The following is an 18,338-nucleotide window of genomic DNA, read 5'->3' as shown; positions in this document are numbered from 1 at the left end:
CTATACTACCAATTTTGGTGTCACCTGCAGACTTACTAACCATACCTCCTATATTCTTATCCAAATAGTTGATACAAATGATGAACAACAGTCGACCCTGAACCAATCCTGCGGCACACTGTTGGTCACAGGCTTCCAGTTTGAATAATGATCTCTACCACCACCCTCTATTTAAGCCAATTTTGTATGCAACTGACTCTTACTGGATACCATGTGATCTAACCTTGCTAATCAATCTACCATGAGGGATCTTGCTAAAGGCCTTTTTAAAGTCCACATAGACAACATGTACTGCTCTTAGTAAAGACTTCAAAACACTCAACCTAACTTGCAAGTCACAATTTCCCATGCACAAAACCATGCTGACTATCTCTAATCAGTTCTTGCCTTTACAAATACATGTAAATCCTCTCTCAGAATACCCTCCAACAACTTACTCACCACTGACATCAGACTCAGCGGTATATTGTTCCTTGGTTTTTCCCATGTTGTGAAGACATAAGAAAATTGCAACAGTTATAATAGGTTGATTGAGTGGGCAAAAATCTGACAGATGGAACACAATGTAGGAAAACATGAAATTGGTCACTTTGGTAGAAAGAATTTAAAAAAGTAAAAGTATTACTTAAATGGTGAACAACTCAGAACTCTGAGGTACAGAGGGATTTGGGTGATCTGATGCACGAGTTATGAAAATTCAGCAGGCAATAATCTAGCTGACTAACAGAATGCTAATTTTTATTAGGAGAGAAAACAAACCCAAAAATAAGGAGGTTATGCTTCAGTTATCCAAGGCACAGGTAAGGTCACATACCGGAAACTCTACAATTTTGGCCTCCTTATTTAAGGAAAGATGCATTCTCATTGGAGGCAGTCGGAGAAGGTTGACTATATTGACACCTGGATTGGGCAGAAGTAGGTACTGCAGATGCTGGAGATTAGCATCAAGATTAGAGTGGTGCTAGAAAAGCACAGTAGTTCAGGCAGCATCCAAGGAGTACGAAAATCAATGTTTCGGGTAAAAGCCCTTCATCAGGAATGAGGCTGGGATCCTCTGGGTGGAGAGATAAATGGGAGGGGGTGGGGCTGGGGAAAAGGTAGCTGAGAGTGCAACAGGTGAATGGAGATGGGGGTAAAGGTGATAGGTCGGAGAGGAAGGTGGAGCGGATAGATGGGAAGGAAGATTGACAGGTGGGACAGGTCATGAGGATGGTGCTGAGCTGGAAGGTTGGAACTGGGGTAAGGTTGGGGGGGAGAGGGGGAAGAAATGAGGAAACTGGTGATGTCCACATTGATGCCATGGGGCTGAAGGGTCCCGAGGCAGAAGATGAGGCTTTCTTCCTCCAGGCGCCGGATGGTGAGTGAGTGGCGATGGAGGCGGCCCAGGACACTTTTGCCCGAAACGTTGATTTTCCTGTTCCTTGGATGTTGCCTGACCTGTTGTGCTTTTCCATCACCACTTTAATCGAGGTTCAGGACTGTCATGTCCTCGGCAGAGTGGGAGGAGGAGTTGAAATGTTTGGCCACGGGGCGGTGGGGTTGATTGATGCGAGTGTCCCAGAAGCACTCTGCGAGAAGGTGTCCATTCAATGTAGGGGAGACCACATCAGGAGCAACTGATACAATAAATGACATGAGGGTGTGCAGGTGAAACTTTGATGGATGTGGAAGGCTCCTTTAGGGCCTGGATGGAGGTGAGGGGGGTGGTGTGGGCACAAGGTTTTGCAATTCCTGCAGTGGCAGGGGAAGGTGCCAGGAGGGAAGGTGGGTTGTTGAGGGGACGTGAACCTGACCAGGTAGTCGCAGAGGCAGCAGTCTTCACAGAAAGCAGATAAAGGGTGGGGAGGGAAATATATCCCTGGTGGTGGGTCCGTTTGTAGGTGGCGGAAATGTCAGCGGACGACACCTGGAATGAGCAGTTGACTTACAAGGATTGTTAGGACAGGCTGAGCTTGTTTCCATTGTAGTTTAGAAGAGCAAGGGGTGACTTGATTGAAATAAAAAAGATCCTGGATGGTCTTGACAAGATGGACATGGAAAGAAGTTTCCTCTTGTGGGTCAGTCCAGGACTAAGTGGAACTATTTTAAAATTAAGCGCTGCCCTTTCAGGACAGGGAGGAGAAGAATTTTGTTCTCTCAGAGGTTTTGCAGGACTCAGTGCCAGGACCCTTGCTCTTTGTGGTGCCCATGAATGATTTGGACTTTCATGGAGAGGATATAATCAAGTAGATTACAGATGACACAAAGATAATAAACAGTGAGGACGTAGTCCATTGGTGGACAGCAATGGACTGCTCAATGGCAAATTGAATACAACCTCGGAAAATGTGAGGTAATATGCTTGGAAGCAAGGCTAATAAAGCAAGGATTACACTAAATGGTCAGACTCTGGAAAGTATTGAAGATCAGAGGGACCTTTGTGTGCATATCCACAGACCCCAAAGTAGCAGAGAAAGCAGATAAGGTGGTTAAGGCAGCACACTTGATTCTTGCCTTTATTAGGTGAGGCATAGAATACAAGAGCAGTGAGGTTATGCTGCAAGTGTATGAAACACTGCTTAGGTCATAACTGGAGTACTATGTGCAGTTCTGGTCATCACATTTTATCAAAAATATGATGGCACGAGACAATGTAAGAGGGGTTTTATCAACTTTCATGCACTGTAGGGTGGAGCTATGAGGAAAGACTACAGGTCATTTTCCCTGGAGCAGCGAAAGTTGAGAGAGAACCTCAAAGGTGTATAAAGATTATAAGAGGCATAGGTAGGGTGAAAAGGAAGGAACATTTTCCAACCATAGAGAAGTCAATAATCAGGGAGGCACAGATTTGAAGGTAAGACGTAGCAGACTAGGAGGAAAGTGATTGGTTTTTCCATACGGGTGATGGTGCCAATCTAGTACTCTTTGCTTGAAAGAGTAATTCAATCAGTAACTTACTTGACATTTAAGTAATATTCAGGTATTCACTTGTCCTGCCACAGCTCCCAGCACAATGGCTAAAGAACTGGAAAACAGGATTAGTGTAATTAAATCTCTGTTGATTGGTACAGGTATGATGGATTAAGCAGCCTCCATTAATGCTGTAAATATCTAGCCTAGATATTTAAAGGCTCCCGAAGTCAAATTTCTATGTGTCAATTTGCCTTTTGTTTTAACATGTAGTGCTCAAATTCTGTAGAAGCTCGCCAAAGAAAATGGACATGCACCATAAAGGTGTCTGCCACATTTCCCTTGTGATACCAGTACAACATTATGTTTAGTTTTAATCAGAATAAACAAACTATTTTCAGGGATACAGATCTAACAGAAATACCATACACACTCTGCAGCATTTAACACAACACACTTGTTAAATTTCCAAAACTTCCCTCAACGTCACCAGCTTCTTTACATGGTTTTAATAATACCAGGCTTTGAGAAAAATTCCACCCTACAAAAAGTGCAGCATTCTATACAACTGATTTTACAACAAACTACAGGGAATGTAAAAGAGCCATGATCCTCAAGGTCATTTTTTCCTGCAATTAATGAACACACATTAACATCGTGATCACTCAATTTCTCTTTAAAACCACGAGCCACTAGTCTAGCTTTAGCCTTAGTTTCATCAGGAAGCACTTTTACTGTGCATATCCATCTGCATGATAAGGCTGGCTGTTCCCTATCTGGTACCTCGACATACAGAAAATTGTTTCCAACTCTCCAACTCTTTTGTTTCTATCTCCTAATTTTTCTTGGAGCCACTAAAACTTTTCAATTTAAGGACTTTACTTCTCAGTTTCTTCCACCGACCTGATTCTTGTCAAACTCCATTTGCTCTCTTATTCTGGACTACTCTACAAGATTTCCCATATCTGTGATCAAAATTCCTTTCACAAGTTCACAATCCCTTCCTAAAGCTACGTTCACTCCGCTCCATTTTCAGAAATGCTTTCTCGCCTTCCAGATCCTATTTTTTATCATTTTGCCAATCCATGGATCTTACCTCCTGTCCCTCATTGTGCATGTTCATATTTCCTGGTTTCTTTCTCTACTCTTCCTATAATAGTAACATTCTTCCATTTATTGGCCCTTTCTGTCAAACATATATTACTTAAAAGCCAACTTTCAGCAGTTGTCTATTGAAGTAAATAGCCTTGTCCTATGGTTCTGTGTCACTTTGTTCAACCAGCCCTTCATCTCTAAAACTTCATGAATGTTCTTTTCTCAGCAAACTGAGTATTCAAGTGCTCAGAAAAAGATAATTATAGTACCTTCCCAATCGGGGGAATGATTACTCATGGCTCAAGGAATTACTGGCTTTCTGCTACAATACAACAGACGTGGGCTGTAGCTCGCAACAATCTGCAGTCAGTTCTTCATATGGACTGGCCATGCCAAAGCAGATTTTGCAATTTGATTGGTCCACTAAGATGTAATGAACCATCTCATCTATTACTGGGGGATTTCTTCAACACATTACATTAATAAAAAGGACTTTTTTGTTGCCATGTTCACAGCCAGAATGTTCCTAAGTTCATCATTGGTAAACTTATCACCAATTTTCAATTCAGAATTTAACTTGTATTCCCAATTTCCTCGTTATCTATTTCTCCATCACTTTGCACACTGTTACTCATTTCACTTTACTACACATTTGTGGAGACCACTTAGATCTAGTTGCCATGTAAACAAAGGGAAGATGAAAATGTGTTTTTTTTCCTTATCCCATTCCAGGTCCACTCCTACAACTTCATTAAAATCTCTTCCTAATGAAGGACTCATTATGGATAGCGATGATATCCTGCTTTATGTTTGAACATATAAAAAGGGTCAGCAGTAAATACGACAGAAGCTTGGAGTACATATCATTTCTCAGTCCTGATCTTTTAAGAAGACTTTTTAATTCTCTCATGGGATGTGGGTATCACTGGTTGGCCAGCATTTATATTGCTCGTCCTTTGATACCCTTGAGGTGGTGGTGGTGAGCTGCTTTCTTTAACTACTACTGTCCATGTATTGGAGATCGACACACAATGGCATTAAGGAGGGAATTCCAGGATTGTGACCCAGCAACAGTGAAAGCATAGCAACTTATTTCCAAGTCAGGTTGGTGATAGCTTCAAAGGGAACTTGCAGGGGGTGTTACCATGTATCTGCTGCCCTTGCCCTTCCAGATGGAAGTGATTGTGGATTTGGAAGGTGTTGTCTGAGAATCTTTGGCGAATTTCAGCAGTGCATCTTGCAGATAGCACAATCTGCTGCTACTGAGTGTTGGTGGTGGAGGGAGTGAATGCTGGTAAATGTAGGGCCAATCAAGTGGGCTACTCTGTTCTGGATGGTGCCAAGTTTTGAGTGTTGTTGGAGCTGCATTCATCCAGGCAAAGAGACCTTGGAGTGCAAGTTCATAGCGCCTTGAAAGTGGAGTCGCAGGTAGATAGGACAGTGAAGGCAGTATGTTTTCCTTTATTGGTCAGAGTTTTGAGTACAGGATTTGGGAGGTCATGTTGCAGCTGTACAGGACATTGGTTAGACCACTTTGGGAATATTGCATGCAGTTCTGGTGTCTGTCCTATCGGAAAGATGTTGTGCAACTTGGAAGGGTTCAGAAAAGATTTACAAGGATGTTGCCAGGGTTGGAGGATTTGAGCTATAGGGAGAGGCTGAATAGGTAAGGCTGTTTTCCCTGGAGCATCGGAGGCTGAAGGGTGACCTTATAAAGGTCTATAAGATCATGAGGGGCATGGATAGGATAAATAGACAAAGTCTTTTCACTGGGGTGGGGGAGTCCAGAACTAGAGGGCATAGGTTTAGGGTGAGAGGAGAAAAGATATAAAAGAGACCTAAGGGGCAACATTTTCACTCAGAGGGTGGTACGTGCATGGAATGAGCTGCCAGAGGAAGTGGTGGAGTATGGTACAATTGCAACATTTAAAAGGCATTTGGATGGGCATATGAATAGGAAGGGATTGGAGGGATATGGGCCAGGTGTTGGCAGGTGGGACTAAATTGGGTTGAGATATCTGGTCGGCATGGACAGGTTGGACCGAAGAGTCTGTTTCTGTGCTGTACATCTTGATGACTCTAAGTGGGGAGTATTCTGTCACACTTCTGACTTGTGCCTTGAAGATGGTGGACAAGCTTTGGTGAATCAGAAAGTGAGTTACTTTTAACCTGTGAAAAGATGGATGGGTAAACTGCCAATGCATTTTCAAGATAATTGGCCTCTTCTACTTGAAGAAGGGCTTATGCCCGAAACATCGATTCTCCTGTTCCCTGGATGCTGCCTGACCTGCTGCGTTTTTCCAGCAACACATTTTCAGCTCTGATCTCCAGCATCTGCAGACCTCACTTTCTCCTCTTCTACTTTAAACTTCTCTCCCTTGATTTCAAATATTTTGATTAGAGAAATTTATTTAATATTTTGATTAGAGAAATTAAGTCTTCTTAAAAAATCGCAATAACATCCAGTTTGCATAAGGAGTAAATCCACTGACTTCCCAAAAATATGTGCCAAATTCAGTTTCATGTAAGCCTAAGCATTGATGGTCTGGTCAACTGTAAGGATATTTCATTTGACACTACATCTGTGTTGATAATGTAGCTTCCCCCAGTTATTCTACAGAGAATCATCACTCCTTTTAGTGTTTTCAGCTCTTTGTCATCCCCAAACCCGATGCAGGTAAATTCTCAAATTCCTGAACATTCTTTTAAATACTGAGGACCAAGGTAATCTAATTTAACATTTTAAACATTCACTCTGCACACAGTGAATGTGCATCCAGTGTCCAATGCAATTGAATGAGTCTATGATTAAAATATTCAACACTGAAGGTTCGTGTAATCAGTACGAAATATTACTGCAACTTTCTGCCTGATCAGTATCTTCTCCCAAATTTTCCATGTCATGTATGATTTCAAAAACTTTGTTATTCTATATTAGGACAAGTCATTGCATAAAGGTACTGAGTATAATTGAAAACATCCACAGGTATTTCTGAGGTTTATTCTTCTGTTACAGTTCCCCAATTTCTGTAGTCAGTTACATTTGCCCATAATCTGGCTATCCTCACACTTCTTTTAGTTATAATTCTCCTTTCATATTGACCCTTTTGGCCTATATATAGACAACCTCATTTTGACGCCACCCCTTTTTAAAATTCATTCATGGGATATGGGCGTGAATTGACCTGAATAAGGTGGTAGTGAACTGCTCTCTTAACCACTGCAGTCCTTTCGGTGAAGGAACACCTACAGTGCACTTAGGAACCACGTTCCAGGATATTGACTCTGCAACACTGAAGGAATAGCAATCTAGTTACAAGTTCCATCCATCTGAATCTCAAGTTACTGCTGAAGGTCCCATTTGAACCACAAAGACCGCTGTGAACGAGCTTTTGTTTTGTAGATTGCTGGTATTTGTTCCAAAACCATGTCTATTTCTGAAAATCTAACCCCAGTTAATACTGGAGTGTATCACCAGTTTAGCACAGTCCAAAACTTTAAAAACGTTAAGTTAGTAATCTCCAAAAAGATTTTATTTAGTCTTGAATTGTTAAATTCTATTATATATTCTTCTTTGGAATAACCATCCAGATGTCTATATTTTATCAAAGTCTGACCATGTCACATAGTTTTAGTAAGTTGTCTTTATAAATTACATCCATAAAAGTTAATACATTATCCAAACATTACTCAGTGTTCTCTTCTTGAGTCCCCAGTTCTGAGAATACTTTACACTTGATCCTTCTCTCGGAGAAAGTAGCAATGCTAAGGCCATAGATTGCATTTTCTTTTGTCAGGACTAACCCACATAAATATATCTACTTCACTTTTCCATTGGTCATAAGGTTCAGTCTAAAGTAACATCAATGGAAAGTTGAAAAACTGATACTTTACATCTGGTTGTAGACATTTTTCTCGAAAGTAACTCCAAGTTTAATGTTTTGCATGGAAAGATCTTAGTTTCCAATCTTCACCATTAGGCAACCATCCTCAGCCCCCAATTTAAACTCTAATCCAAGCTATTCAGTGAAACAGAATAAAGGTATCTCTTTGTGTGGATAGAGTTTATTGACTACTCAGTCTTGCAGCACCTTCCATTTACCAATCCCACCTATTGCCCTCCCCTTGCTTTATTCTACTTTTCAATTAAATCAATTAGCCCCACTCACCTACTTGCTATATGAACAATTTAAAGAGGAAAGAGAACAGTGAATTAATGTTCACTCGAATATATTTTTGCAATTGATGCCATGAACTTGCCTGTTGCTAGGAAACGATGTGTTGCTAGTAGTAGCTGTGGCGAAATCTTCACCTTCATTTCATTATCTGTCGGTTTGAAGGCTGAAAAATCCTGTTTCCTTTCCCTGTGTGTAATTTTCTTTTTGGTTCGGTTATCAGCTTAAAAATGTGAAAAATATTTTGAAGAAGGGAAATGGATGGAAATTAAAAATACCTTAATTAGCACAGCATCAAAAATATCAAACAGATCCTAAAATCACAAAGCTAAGAAACTGTTTTCGAAGATGTGACTGTTTTTGTCTGAAAACAACCTTCTGCTATGCCCAACAACATAAACTTTTAGTAATTATTACCACATCCTCAAACTCTTTACAGCCTAACTTGCTGGCTTCGATTTGAAACATATCTTGCATTGTCTTTGCGGCCTCAACTGACAAAAGGCAAGATAGGATCAAATAAGCTTTTTCTCACTTTATATTTTTGGTTCTTAGATATGAAGATACCCAGATGTATTCACTTTCAGAGTTCAAAGCCTTTAAGATTTGTACTACCTCATGACAAATCAATAACTACCTCAAGATTTACAAAGAAAATTTCCCTAAAACATAATATTTTATCAGCATTGGCACATTAAAATACACAGGTCCTTGATCTCCAAACATACTTAAGATGTACACGTGTCTTCAACATTTCCTTTTCATTTGAAGCTTTCGAGTTGAAGAGTTATATGTTTTTATAGTACTCTGCAGCTGAAGCTGTTCCAGTTTTTTTTCCAATTAGCTTTGGTAGTCTGTCAAATGCTTTAGTTATATCCTTGTCTATTGCTCATGATACAGGTTGCAGTCAGAAAGGAAACTGCAAGGAGCTAAAGTCTGCAATGGGGCATAGACAACAGTATGTTAGCCTTGATCACATAAGGGATGGGGTTTGTTTTTATTCCCATGGGCTTTAACGGCTAGGCCAGCATTTACTGCCCACTCCTAGTTGGCCTTGAGAAGGTGGGAGTGAGTTGTCAAATGGCCTACTTCTGCTCCTATTTCTTATGCTATGTAATGTAGCAAGGGCATAGCTCACTACAGATACATGTAGGACTTTACTTACGATCAATGAGTCTCCTCCAAATTGAGTCACAATTTGCTAAAATTATTTAATTCAGAGGCCCCTTCATTTCAACTTTTACTGCAAGTATACTTCAGAACAATATTCAATTTCCAGGCTTTTTCCAGTTGATGTTGTTCTATCTTCAAATATGATCAAACAGCAGAAAAGAAGTATAAACAAAAGTAGGACTTTTGACTCATCTGGCTCCATCATTCAAGTGGATCATAACAGACCATCTTCCTCTATTGTTCATCTCTGTATTTCTTAATTCCCTTTCTACCTATAAACCTACTGGCTTCTCTCATTAACTGAGCATATGCACCCCTCTATTCACAGAATACCAAAGCTTGACAATCCTTTGAAGGAAATGAAGAAATTTCTCATCTCATTAAGAACAAGAGTAGGCCATTCAACTCCTCAAGCCGACGACACCGCTCAATAGACAAATATGACTTCCTTTAGGCATGGAGATCAAAATGCATACTGAACCTCAGGCATGGTCTCACAAGTGCTCTCTACAATTTTATTAAGATTTCTTTTACCTTCTAATCCCCCTTCAGAAGTAAACATCCCATTTGCCAAACAGCTTGCCATATAAGCATATCAACATGGAAATGCTTCTGAACATCGGTTTCCTAGAACTTCAACATTCAAAAGCTTATTTTTCTACCAGATACACAGTTTCACCTGCTTTGTTCTTAGCCATTCACTCAAACTGCACATCAATCTACTGCCAATCTGTGTCGTCCACACTGATTATGTTTCCATTTAACAATGTGCCAGTTGAACGCAGCATACATAGGTTTATTCTCCTAATCGGTCATTGGTATAGGGAATCCTGAGGGACAGGATGTTGATGTATTTGGAAAGGCAAGGATTGATTAGGGATAGTCAACATGGCTTTGTGTATGGGAAATCATATCTCACAAACCTGATTGAGTTTTTTGAAGAAGTAACAAAGAGGTTTGATAAGGGCAGAGCGGTAGATGTGATCTATATGGACTTCAGTAAGGTGTTTGACATGGATCCCCATGGGAGACTGGTTAGCAAGGTTAGAACTCATGGAATACAGGGAGAACTAGCCATTTAGATACAGAACTGGCTCAAAGGTAGAAGACAGAGGGTGGTGGTGGAGAGTTGTTTTTTCAGACTGGAGGCTTGTGACCAGTGGAGTAACAAGAATCGGTGCTGGGTCCTCTACTTTTTGTCATTTATATAAATGATTTGGATGTGAGCATAAGAGGTATAGTTAGTAAGTTTACAGATGACACCAAAATTGGAGGTGTAGTGGACAGCGAAGAAGGTTACCTCAATTACAACAAGATCTTGATCAGATGGGCCAATGGGCTGAGAAGTGGCAGATGGAATTTAATTTAGACAAATGTGAGGTGCTGCATTTTGGGAAAGCAAATCTTAGCAGGACTTATTCAATTAATGGTAAGGTCCTAGGGAGTGTTGCTGAACAAAGAGACCTTGGAGTGCAGGTTCAGAGCTCCTTGAAAGTGGAGTCGCAGATAGATAGGATAGTGAAGGCGTTTGGTATGCTTTCCTTTATCAGTCAGAGTATTGAGTACAGGAGTTGGGCGGTCATGCTACAGCTGTACAGGACGTTGGTTAGACCACTGTTGGAATATGGTGTGCAATTCTGGTCTCCGTCCTATCGGAAAAATGTTGTGAAACCTGAAAGGGTTCAGAAAAGATTTACAAGGATGTTGCCAGGGTTGGAGGATTTGAGCTATAGGGAGAGGTTGAATAGGCTAGGGCTGTTTTCCCTGGAGCATCGGAGCGACCTTAGAGAGGTTTATAAAATCATGAGGGGCACAGATAAGATAAATAGACAAAGTCTTTTCCCTGGGGTGGGGGAGTCCAAAACTAGACGGCATAGATTTAGGGTGAGAGGGGAAAGATATAAAAGAGACCTAAGGGGCAACTGTTTCACTTAGAGGGTGGTACGCGTATGGAATGAGCTGCCAGAGGAAGTGGTGGGGACTGTACAATTGCAACAGTTAAAATGCATCTGGATGGGTATATGAATAGGAAGAGTTTGACAATAGACAATAGATGCAGGAGTAGGCCATTCTGCCCTTCAAGCCAGCCACCATTCATTATGATCATGGCTGATCATCCTCAATCAGTATCCTGTTCCTGCCTTATCCCCATAGCCTTGATTCCACTATCCTTAATAGCTCTATCCAACTCTTTCTTTAAAGTATCCAGAGACTTGGCCTCCACAGCTTTCTGGGGCAGAGCATTCCATACACTCACCACTCTCTGGGTGAAGAAGTTTCTCCTCAACACTGTTCTAAGTGGCCTACCCCTTATTTTTAAACTGTGTCCTCTGGCTTGGGACTCACCCATCAGCGGAAACATGCTTCCTGCCTCCAGAGTGTCCAATCCTTTAATAATCTTATACATCTCAATCAGATCCCCTCTCAGCCTTCTAAACTCAAGCGTATACAAGGCCAGCCGCTCCAATCTTTCAGCGTACGATAGTCCTGCCATTCCTGGAATTGACCTCATGAACCTACGCTGCACTCCCTCAATAGCCAGAATGTCTTTCCTCAAATTTGGAGACCAGAACTGCACACAATATTCCAGATGAGGTCTCACCAGGGCCCTGTACAGCTGCAGAAGAACCTCTTTGCTTCGAGACTCAATTCCTCTTGTTATGAAGGCCAGCATGCTAATAGCTTTCTTCACTGCCTGCTGTACCTGCATGCTTGCTTTCATTGACTGATATACAAGAACACCTAGATCTCATTGTACTGCCCCTTTACCTAACTTGACACCATTTAGGTAGTAATCTGCCTTCCTGTTCTTGCCACCAAAGTGGATATAACCACACATTTATCCACATTAAACTGCATCTGCCATACATCCGTTCACTCACCTAGCCTGTCCAGGTCACCCTGTATTCTCCTAACATCCTCCTCACATTTCACCCCGACAGCTTTGTGTCATCAGCAAAATTGCTAATATTACTTTTAATACCTTCATCTATATCATTAATGTATATTGTAAAAAGCTGCCGTCCCAGCACTGATCCCTGCGGCACACCATTGGTCACCGCCTGCCATTCCGAAAGGGAGCTGTTTGTCACTACTCTTTGTTTCCTGTCAGCCAACCAATTTTCAATCCATGTCAGTATTTTGCCCCTAATACCATGTGCCCTAACTTTGCTCACTAACCTCCTATGTGGGACTTTATCAAAGGCTTTCTGAAAGTCCAGGTATACTACATCCACTGCATCTCCCTTGTCCATCTTCAGAGTTACATCCTCAAAAAATTCCAGAAGATTAGTCAAGCATAATTTCCCCTTCATAAATCCATGCTGACTCTGACCTATCCTGTTACTGCTATCCAGATCTGTTGTAATTTCATCCTTTATAATTGACTCCAGCATTTTTCCCACCACTGAGGTGAGACTAACTGGTCTATAATTCTCTGTTTTCTCTCTCCCTCCTTTCTTAAAAAGTGGGACAACATTAGCCACCCTCCAATCTGCAGGAACGGATCGTGAATCTATAGAACATTGGAAAATGATCACCAATGCATCCAGGATTTCTAGAACCACCTCCTTCAGTACCCTGGCATGCAGACCATCAGGTCCTGGGGACTTATCAGCCTTCAGACCTAACAGTCTCTCCAACACCATTTCCTGCCTAATATAAATTCTCTTCAGTTCAGGTCCTTCAGCCACTATTACATCTGGGAGATTGCTCGTGTCTTCCCCAGTAAAGACAATTCAACTCTTCTGCCATTTCTTTGTTCCTCGTAATAAATTCACCCGTTTCTGTCTTCAAGAGGCCAATTTTAGTCTTAACCATTTTTTTTTCTTTTCACATACTTAAAAAAGCCTTTACTATCCTCCTTTATATTTTTGGCCAGTTTACCTTCGTACCTTATTTTTTCTTTTATTATTTCCTTTTTAGTTCTCCTCTGCTGTTCTTTAAAAGCTTCCCAGTCCTCCGATTTCCCACTCATCTTTGCTATGTTATACTTTTTCCCTTTTGTCTTTTTATGGTCCTTAACTTCCCTCATCAGCCACAGCCACCCCCGCCTCCCCTTAGGATCTTTCTTCCTTTTTGGAATGAACTGATCCTGCACCTTCTGCATTATACCCAGAAATACCTGCCATTGTTGCTCCACTGCCATCCCTGCTAGGGTATTGCACCATTGAACTTTGGCCAGCTCCTCCCTCATAGCTCCATAACTCCCCTTATTCAACTGAAATATTGTGTTGTCACGACCGATTGTACCCTCTCCCTTTCAAACTGCAGATTAAAGCTTATTGTATTGTGGTCACTACCTCCTAATGGCTCCTTTACTTCCAGGTCCCTGATCAAATCCGGTTCGTTGCACAACACCAGATCCAGAATTGCTTTCTCCCTGGTAGGCTCCAGCACAAGCTATTCTAAGAATCCATCTCGGAGGCACTCCCTTTCTTGGGGTCCAGTGCCATCCTGATTCTCCCAGTTTACCTGCATGTTGAAATCCCCAATAACAACTGTAGTAAAATCTTTGCGACTGGCCAATTTCAGCTCCTTATTCAACTTACACACTACATCCAGGCTACTGGTTGAGGGCCTGTAGATAACTCCCATTGGGGTCTTGCTACCCATAGAATTTCTCAGCCTATACATACTGACTCTAAATCCCCTGATTCTAGTCACCCCCTACGCAAGGGACTGTATATCATTCCTTATCAACAGGGCCACCCCACCCCCTCTGTCAGTCAGTCTGTCCTTACGATAGCATGCATAGCCTTGAATATTCATTTCCCAGGCCTTGTCCACTTGAAGCCACGTCTCAGTTATCCACACAACATCGTAACTGCCAATTTCCAAATGAGCCTCAAGCTCATCCACCTTATTTCTAATTCTTCGTGCATTCATATATAATATTGTTAATTTGTTACTCCCCTCACCCTTCCTATCAATCCCTATTTCACTTGACACATGATCCTTTTTTGAGTTTTCTGCTCCATTGATTCCATTGTCTTTCTTGACTTCTCTTGTTCTAACTTTCCCTTTAACTTCCTTCTTAAACTTCCAGTTTGTCCCCTCCTCCACACTTTAGTTTAAACGCAGTTGTGTTGCAGTGGCAAACCTACCTGCCAGAATGCTGGTCCCCCACCTATTAAGGTGCAACCCATCCCTCTTGTATAATTTATCCTTACCACTAAACATACCCCAGTGATCCAAGAATTTAAATCCTTGCCTCCTGCACCAGTTCCTCAGCCACACATTCAAATCCATTATCTCCCTGTTTGGAGGGATATGGGCCGGGAACTGGCAGGTGGGACTAGATTGGGTTGGGATATCTGGTCAGCATGGATGGGTTAGACCAAAGGGTCTGTTTACGTGCTGTACATCTCTATGACTCTATAGGTTGTAGGTGGCCAACAACCAAATTTTATCCTTGAAGTATCCTATTACTTACAACCAGCCAGCTCAAAAATACTCCATTTTTGCTACTGCTTTCTGTCCATTAATCTATGATCAACAATTAATTACGATAAAGATGTATTATACATGTATGGTTTATTGCATGTTGCTCCAGGACAGGTCAGCTTTTTGGACCTTTAGGTAGAACAGCAATAAACATGGACAAGTCTCAAGACTACATAAGTTCCTAAAAGATGTGAAATCTGGTTTTACTTCTTGCCACTTAACTTCTTCCTGACTGGGCAAGAACAAAATGCCTCTGTTGACCCAGTTCTTTATGTACAGCTAAGAGTCAAGTGTTTCAAAAGTCAGAATCTTATATTTGGTTCAGATACATAAAATTTTCTGACAAAATGCACCAATTTTCTCAAACAGGACTTGAAACTAGTCAGTATCTAATTTTTTGGAGCTGGTAATAAATGTGTCAAAACCAGTCAATAATTAGTCTATCTACAGTCTCCATATTCAAGGCAATGACAAATTATTCTGATGGAATGTTTAATACAGAAGGTTCTTAATTCAAAGTGGTCACATAAAATAATCTTTGAAAAATTGTCGTATCGTCAGTTTAAGGTCAATACACCTTGAATTCATTCAACAACTGATTTTAAAAACTCAGCCTCTTCCCTTTTCTTCTTTTTGAATTTGAATTATCCAGCAGTATCTGGAATTTTGGGGCAATTTGTTTTCGCCAGTTCAAGTACTTATTTTTTTCCCACCTTAACCAGCCAAAGTATCTTATTAAATTGTAAATTGGAGTTTCATAACTTTCAGATTTGCCAACTGATTGATTCACAGCAAGACTGAAGCAGTAAACTCTGCTTTCATAAGAGATTTTAATAGTTCTGCAGTGAAATCAGTCCTAACTAATGCAAACACCCTTTTAACCAATTATTATTATTCAGATCAGAGATAGCTGATTTGCCACACAGTTCAGAGTGTTGAAATTAGAAGTGGGAAACCTCTTGTGAAACAGTGGTAGTAGCCTTTCCTCTGAGCCCAGAGACGTGGGTTCAAGACCCACAGTCTCCAGAAATGTGTAATAACATCTCTGAACAAGTTAATTAGGAAACATCTCTGGGTTAAATATCTTAAAGCACTTTTTCCCATCTTCTTTGATGCAACCTTTGTTTTCTTTTGCTTTTTGGGCAGAGATCATATATTGCTCTAACTGCAGAAATGTTGAACAGATATACATAAGGAACATTAGAAAAGGTGGCAAGTTGTAGCACAACATTTTTCATCACAAGAACTTTATCCAAGTGTTAAACACACATTTTCCCAAATAGGCTTTCCCGAACCTTGATATGTATGGACTTAAAATAATCAACTCATCTGCTTTGCACAACTATAATTTTCATGTGCAGCAGTTATAGTGTTTTTACTGCAATTTGTAAGATGTTTGCACAAACAGAGCTAGTTGAATATTGTATATTGCATTTACCCTCAAGTCAGCCTCCTTAAAAAGGAACATTGATCCAATTATTAATTTATGCGCAGGTTTTGCAAAATTCTGTTCAATAGAAGTACAGCACAACACTCACTATATAAATCGGTTTCATCCAAGATTTCTGATTTGATAATTTCTTCAATTACATCCTCTAGAGTGACGACACCTAGCACCTCGTAAAATGGATCCCCCTCACCTTCATTGTTCACTCTCTGTACTATTGCCAGGTGGGATTTACCTGCAAAGGTGGAAAAAAGAAGTAAATTTGAAGGTGAGTCTTGAGGCATGATAAATCAAAGCACACACACTTGAAGAACCAAGGTTACTGCTTCAACAGATAGAAACCTGCTCTTGCTTAAATTTACAAATATTAATATTCAATAATTCAATTACCTAAAAAACCATAGATGTCCATATGAACAAAGAGAGCAGTCACCCCCCACCAATATTATAATATTGTAAAATAATTAAATAACAAATTAATTTCAAACTATTTTTGATCTGTTCCTACTGTGAAGGCATAATAAAATGTGAACCATAGCATATGCATACCTGCAGTCTAATCATATCCAAATACAAAAATGCTTTTGCAAAAATTCATCAAAACAGCTCAATGCATTGGCAGAATATTGGGAAGCAGGCGTATACAGAACAGTTAACAGGTTAAAAGTGGGGTTGGGCGGCACGGTGGCACAGTGGTTAGCACTGCTGCCTCACAGCGCCAGAGACCCGGGTTCAATTCCCGACTCAGGTGACTGACTGTGTGGAGTTTGCACATTCTCCCCGTGTCTGCGTGGGTTTCCTCCGGGTGCTCCGGTTTCCTCCCACAGTCCAAAGATGTGTGGGTCAGGTGAATTGGCCATGCTAAATTGCCCGTAATGTTAGGTTAAAGGGTTAAATGTAGGGGTATGAGTGGGTTGCGCTTCGGTGGGTCGGTGTGGACTTGTTGGGCCGAAGGGCCTGTTTCCACACTGTAAGTAATCTAAGCAATCTAATCTAAGCAATATGATAAAACTCTTTAAGCTCTTTAACAAATGCTTCCAAGTGTCAGAGTACATCCAATGATCCTAAGGAAAGTAGGGAAATAACCAGTGATATTTCAGACAGGTTCAATTAAGAATGATTATGCTCTGAGAGAATTACAACATTTAAGAGGCATTTGGATGGGTATATGAATAGGAAGGGTTTGGAGGGATATGGGCCGGGTGCTGGCAGGTGGGACTAGATTGGGTTGGGATATCTGGTCGGCATGGACAGGTTGGACCGAAGGGTCTGTTTCCATGCTGTACATCTCTATGACTGGAGCATTTAATATAATATTGCATCATATTCAGATGGACAGAACGTGCCTATTTACAGATCAGTTAGTTTAATATGGGCAACAGGCCATTTTGAAATAGTATTATGCTTGACAAACCTTATACAAGTTCTTTAAGCAGGTGACAGATATAATGGGAGATGAAATGGAATGAATGTGAAATATATTTGAAATGGTATTTTAACAGAAGCAGAAAAAGGTAGCAACACAGATCAAAACTAATGGAACAGATGTAAACACTGTTGCTTAGAATAACTGGAAGCACAGTACAGAGTCTTGGTACCACTCCTGTTCAATGTGCATATCAATAGTTTAAATTTTGGATGAAGAATATCTCATCCAGAGTTGCAAGTGATGCTAAAATAACAAGAAATATAAGGAATTCTGATGATCAAAGGAGCTGAAAGATATCATCAATATGATGATGAAAGAGCTGAAAAACAGCAAGTAGAATTCAAAGTTATACATAATTTAGTGCACTTTTGTAAAAGAAATTATAAATTGAATGGACAGGGTGAGGAAGTTATGTGACATGGTACATGTGGATTTGGAAATTCAAATTTATAAGACATTAAGGAGATATTGTTACAAAATATAGAATGCAAGGCTTTATAACAAAAGGGACGGAAGATTTTTTTAAAATCAAGGTTTAGAGTCATAGAGCATGGAATCAGGCCCTTCGGTCCAACTTGTCCTTGCCGACCAGGTTTCTCAAACTAAAATTAGTTCCATTTTTCTGCATTTGGCCCATATCCCTCTAAACCTTTCTTATTCATGAACCTAGGGGAGAGTGAGGACT

At 40.6% G+C, this 18,338-nt stretch overlaps 1 protein-coding gene across 2 annotated transcripts in view; it reads right to left on the bottom strand.

Annotated features, from left to right (window-relative positions):
* The window catches only part of LOC122561331 (metal transporter CNNM2-like), a 260,290-nt gene that overhangs the window by 75,730 nt on the left and 166,222 nt on the right, over positions 1-18,338 (bottom strand). For both annotated transcript variants that reach the window (XM_043713039.2, XM_043713040.2), the window contains exons 2-3: positions 16,316-16,459; positions 8,245-8,382 (exon numbers count right to left, since the gene is read on the bottom strand). In XM_043713039.2, the coding sequence (XP_043568974.1) occupies positions 8,245-8,382; positions 16,316-16,459 (282 nt within the window). The remainder of the gene's footprint in view (positions 1-8,244; positions 8,383-16,315; positions 16,460-18,338) is intronic.

Source organism: Chiloscyllium plagiosum, unplaced genomic scaffold, assembly GCF_037043375.1.
Source record: "Chiloscyllium plagiosum isolate Xiang-an unplaced genomic scaffold, Cpla_swu_hap1 HiC_scaffold_22, whole genome shotgun sequence".
Lineage (NCBI taxonomy): Eukaryota > Metazoa > Chordata > Chondrichthyes > Orectolobiformes > Hemiscylliidae > Chiloscyllium > Chiloscyllium plagiosum.
This window is presented reverse-complemented; position numbering and strand designations above follow the sequence as displayed.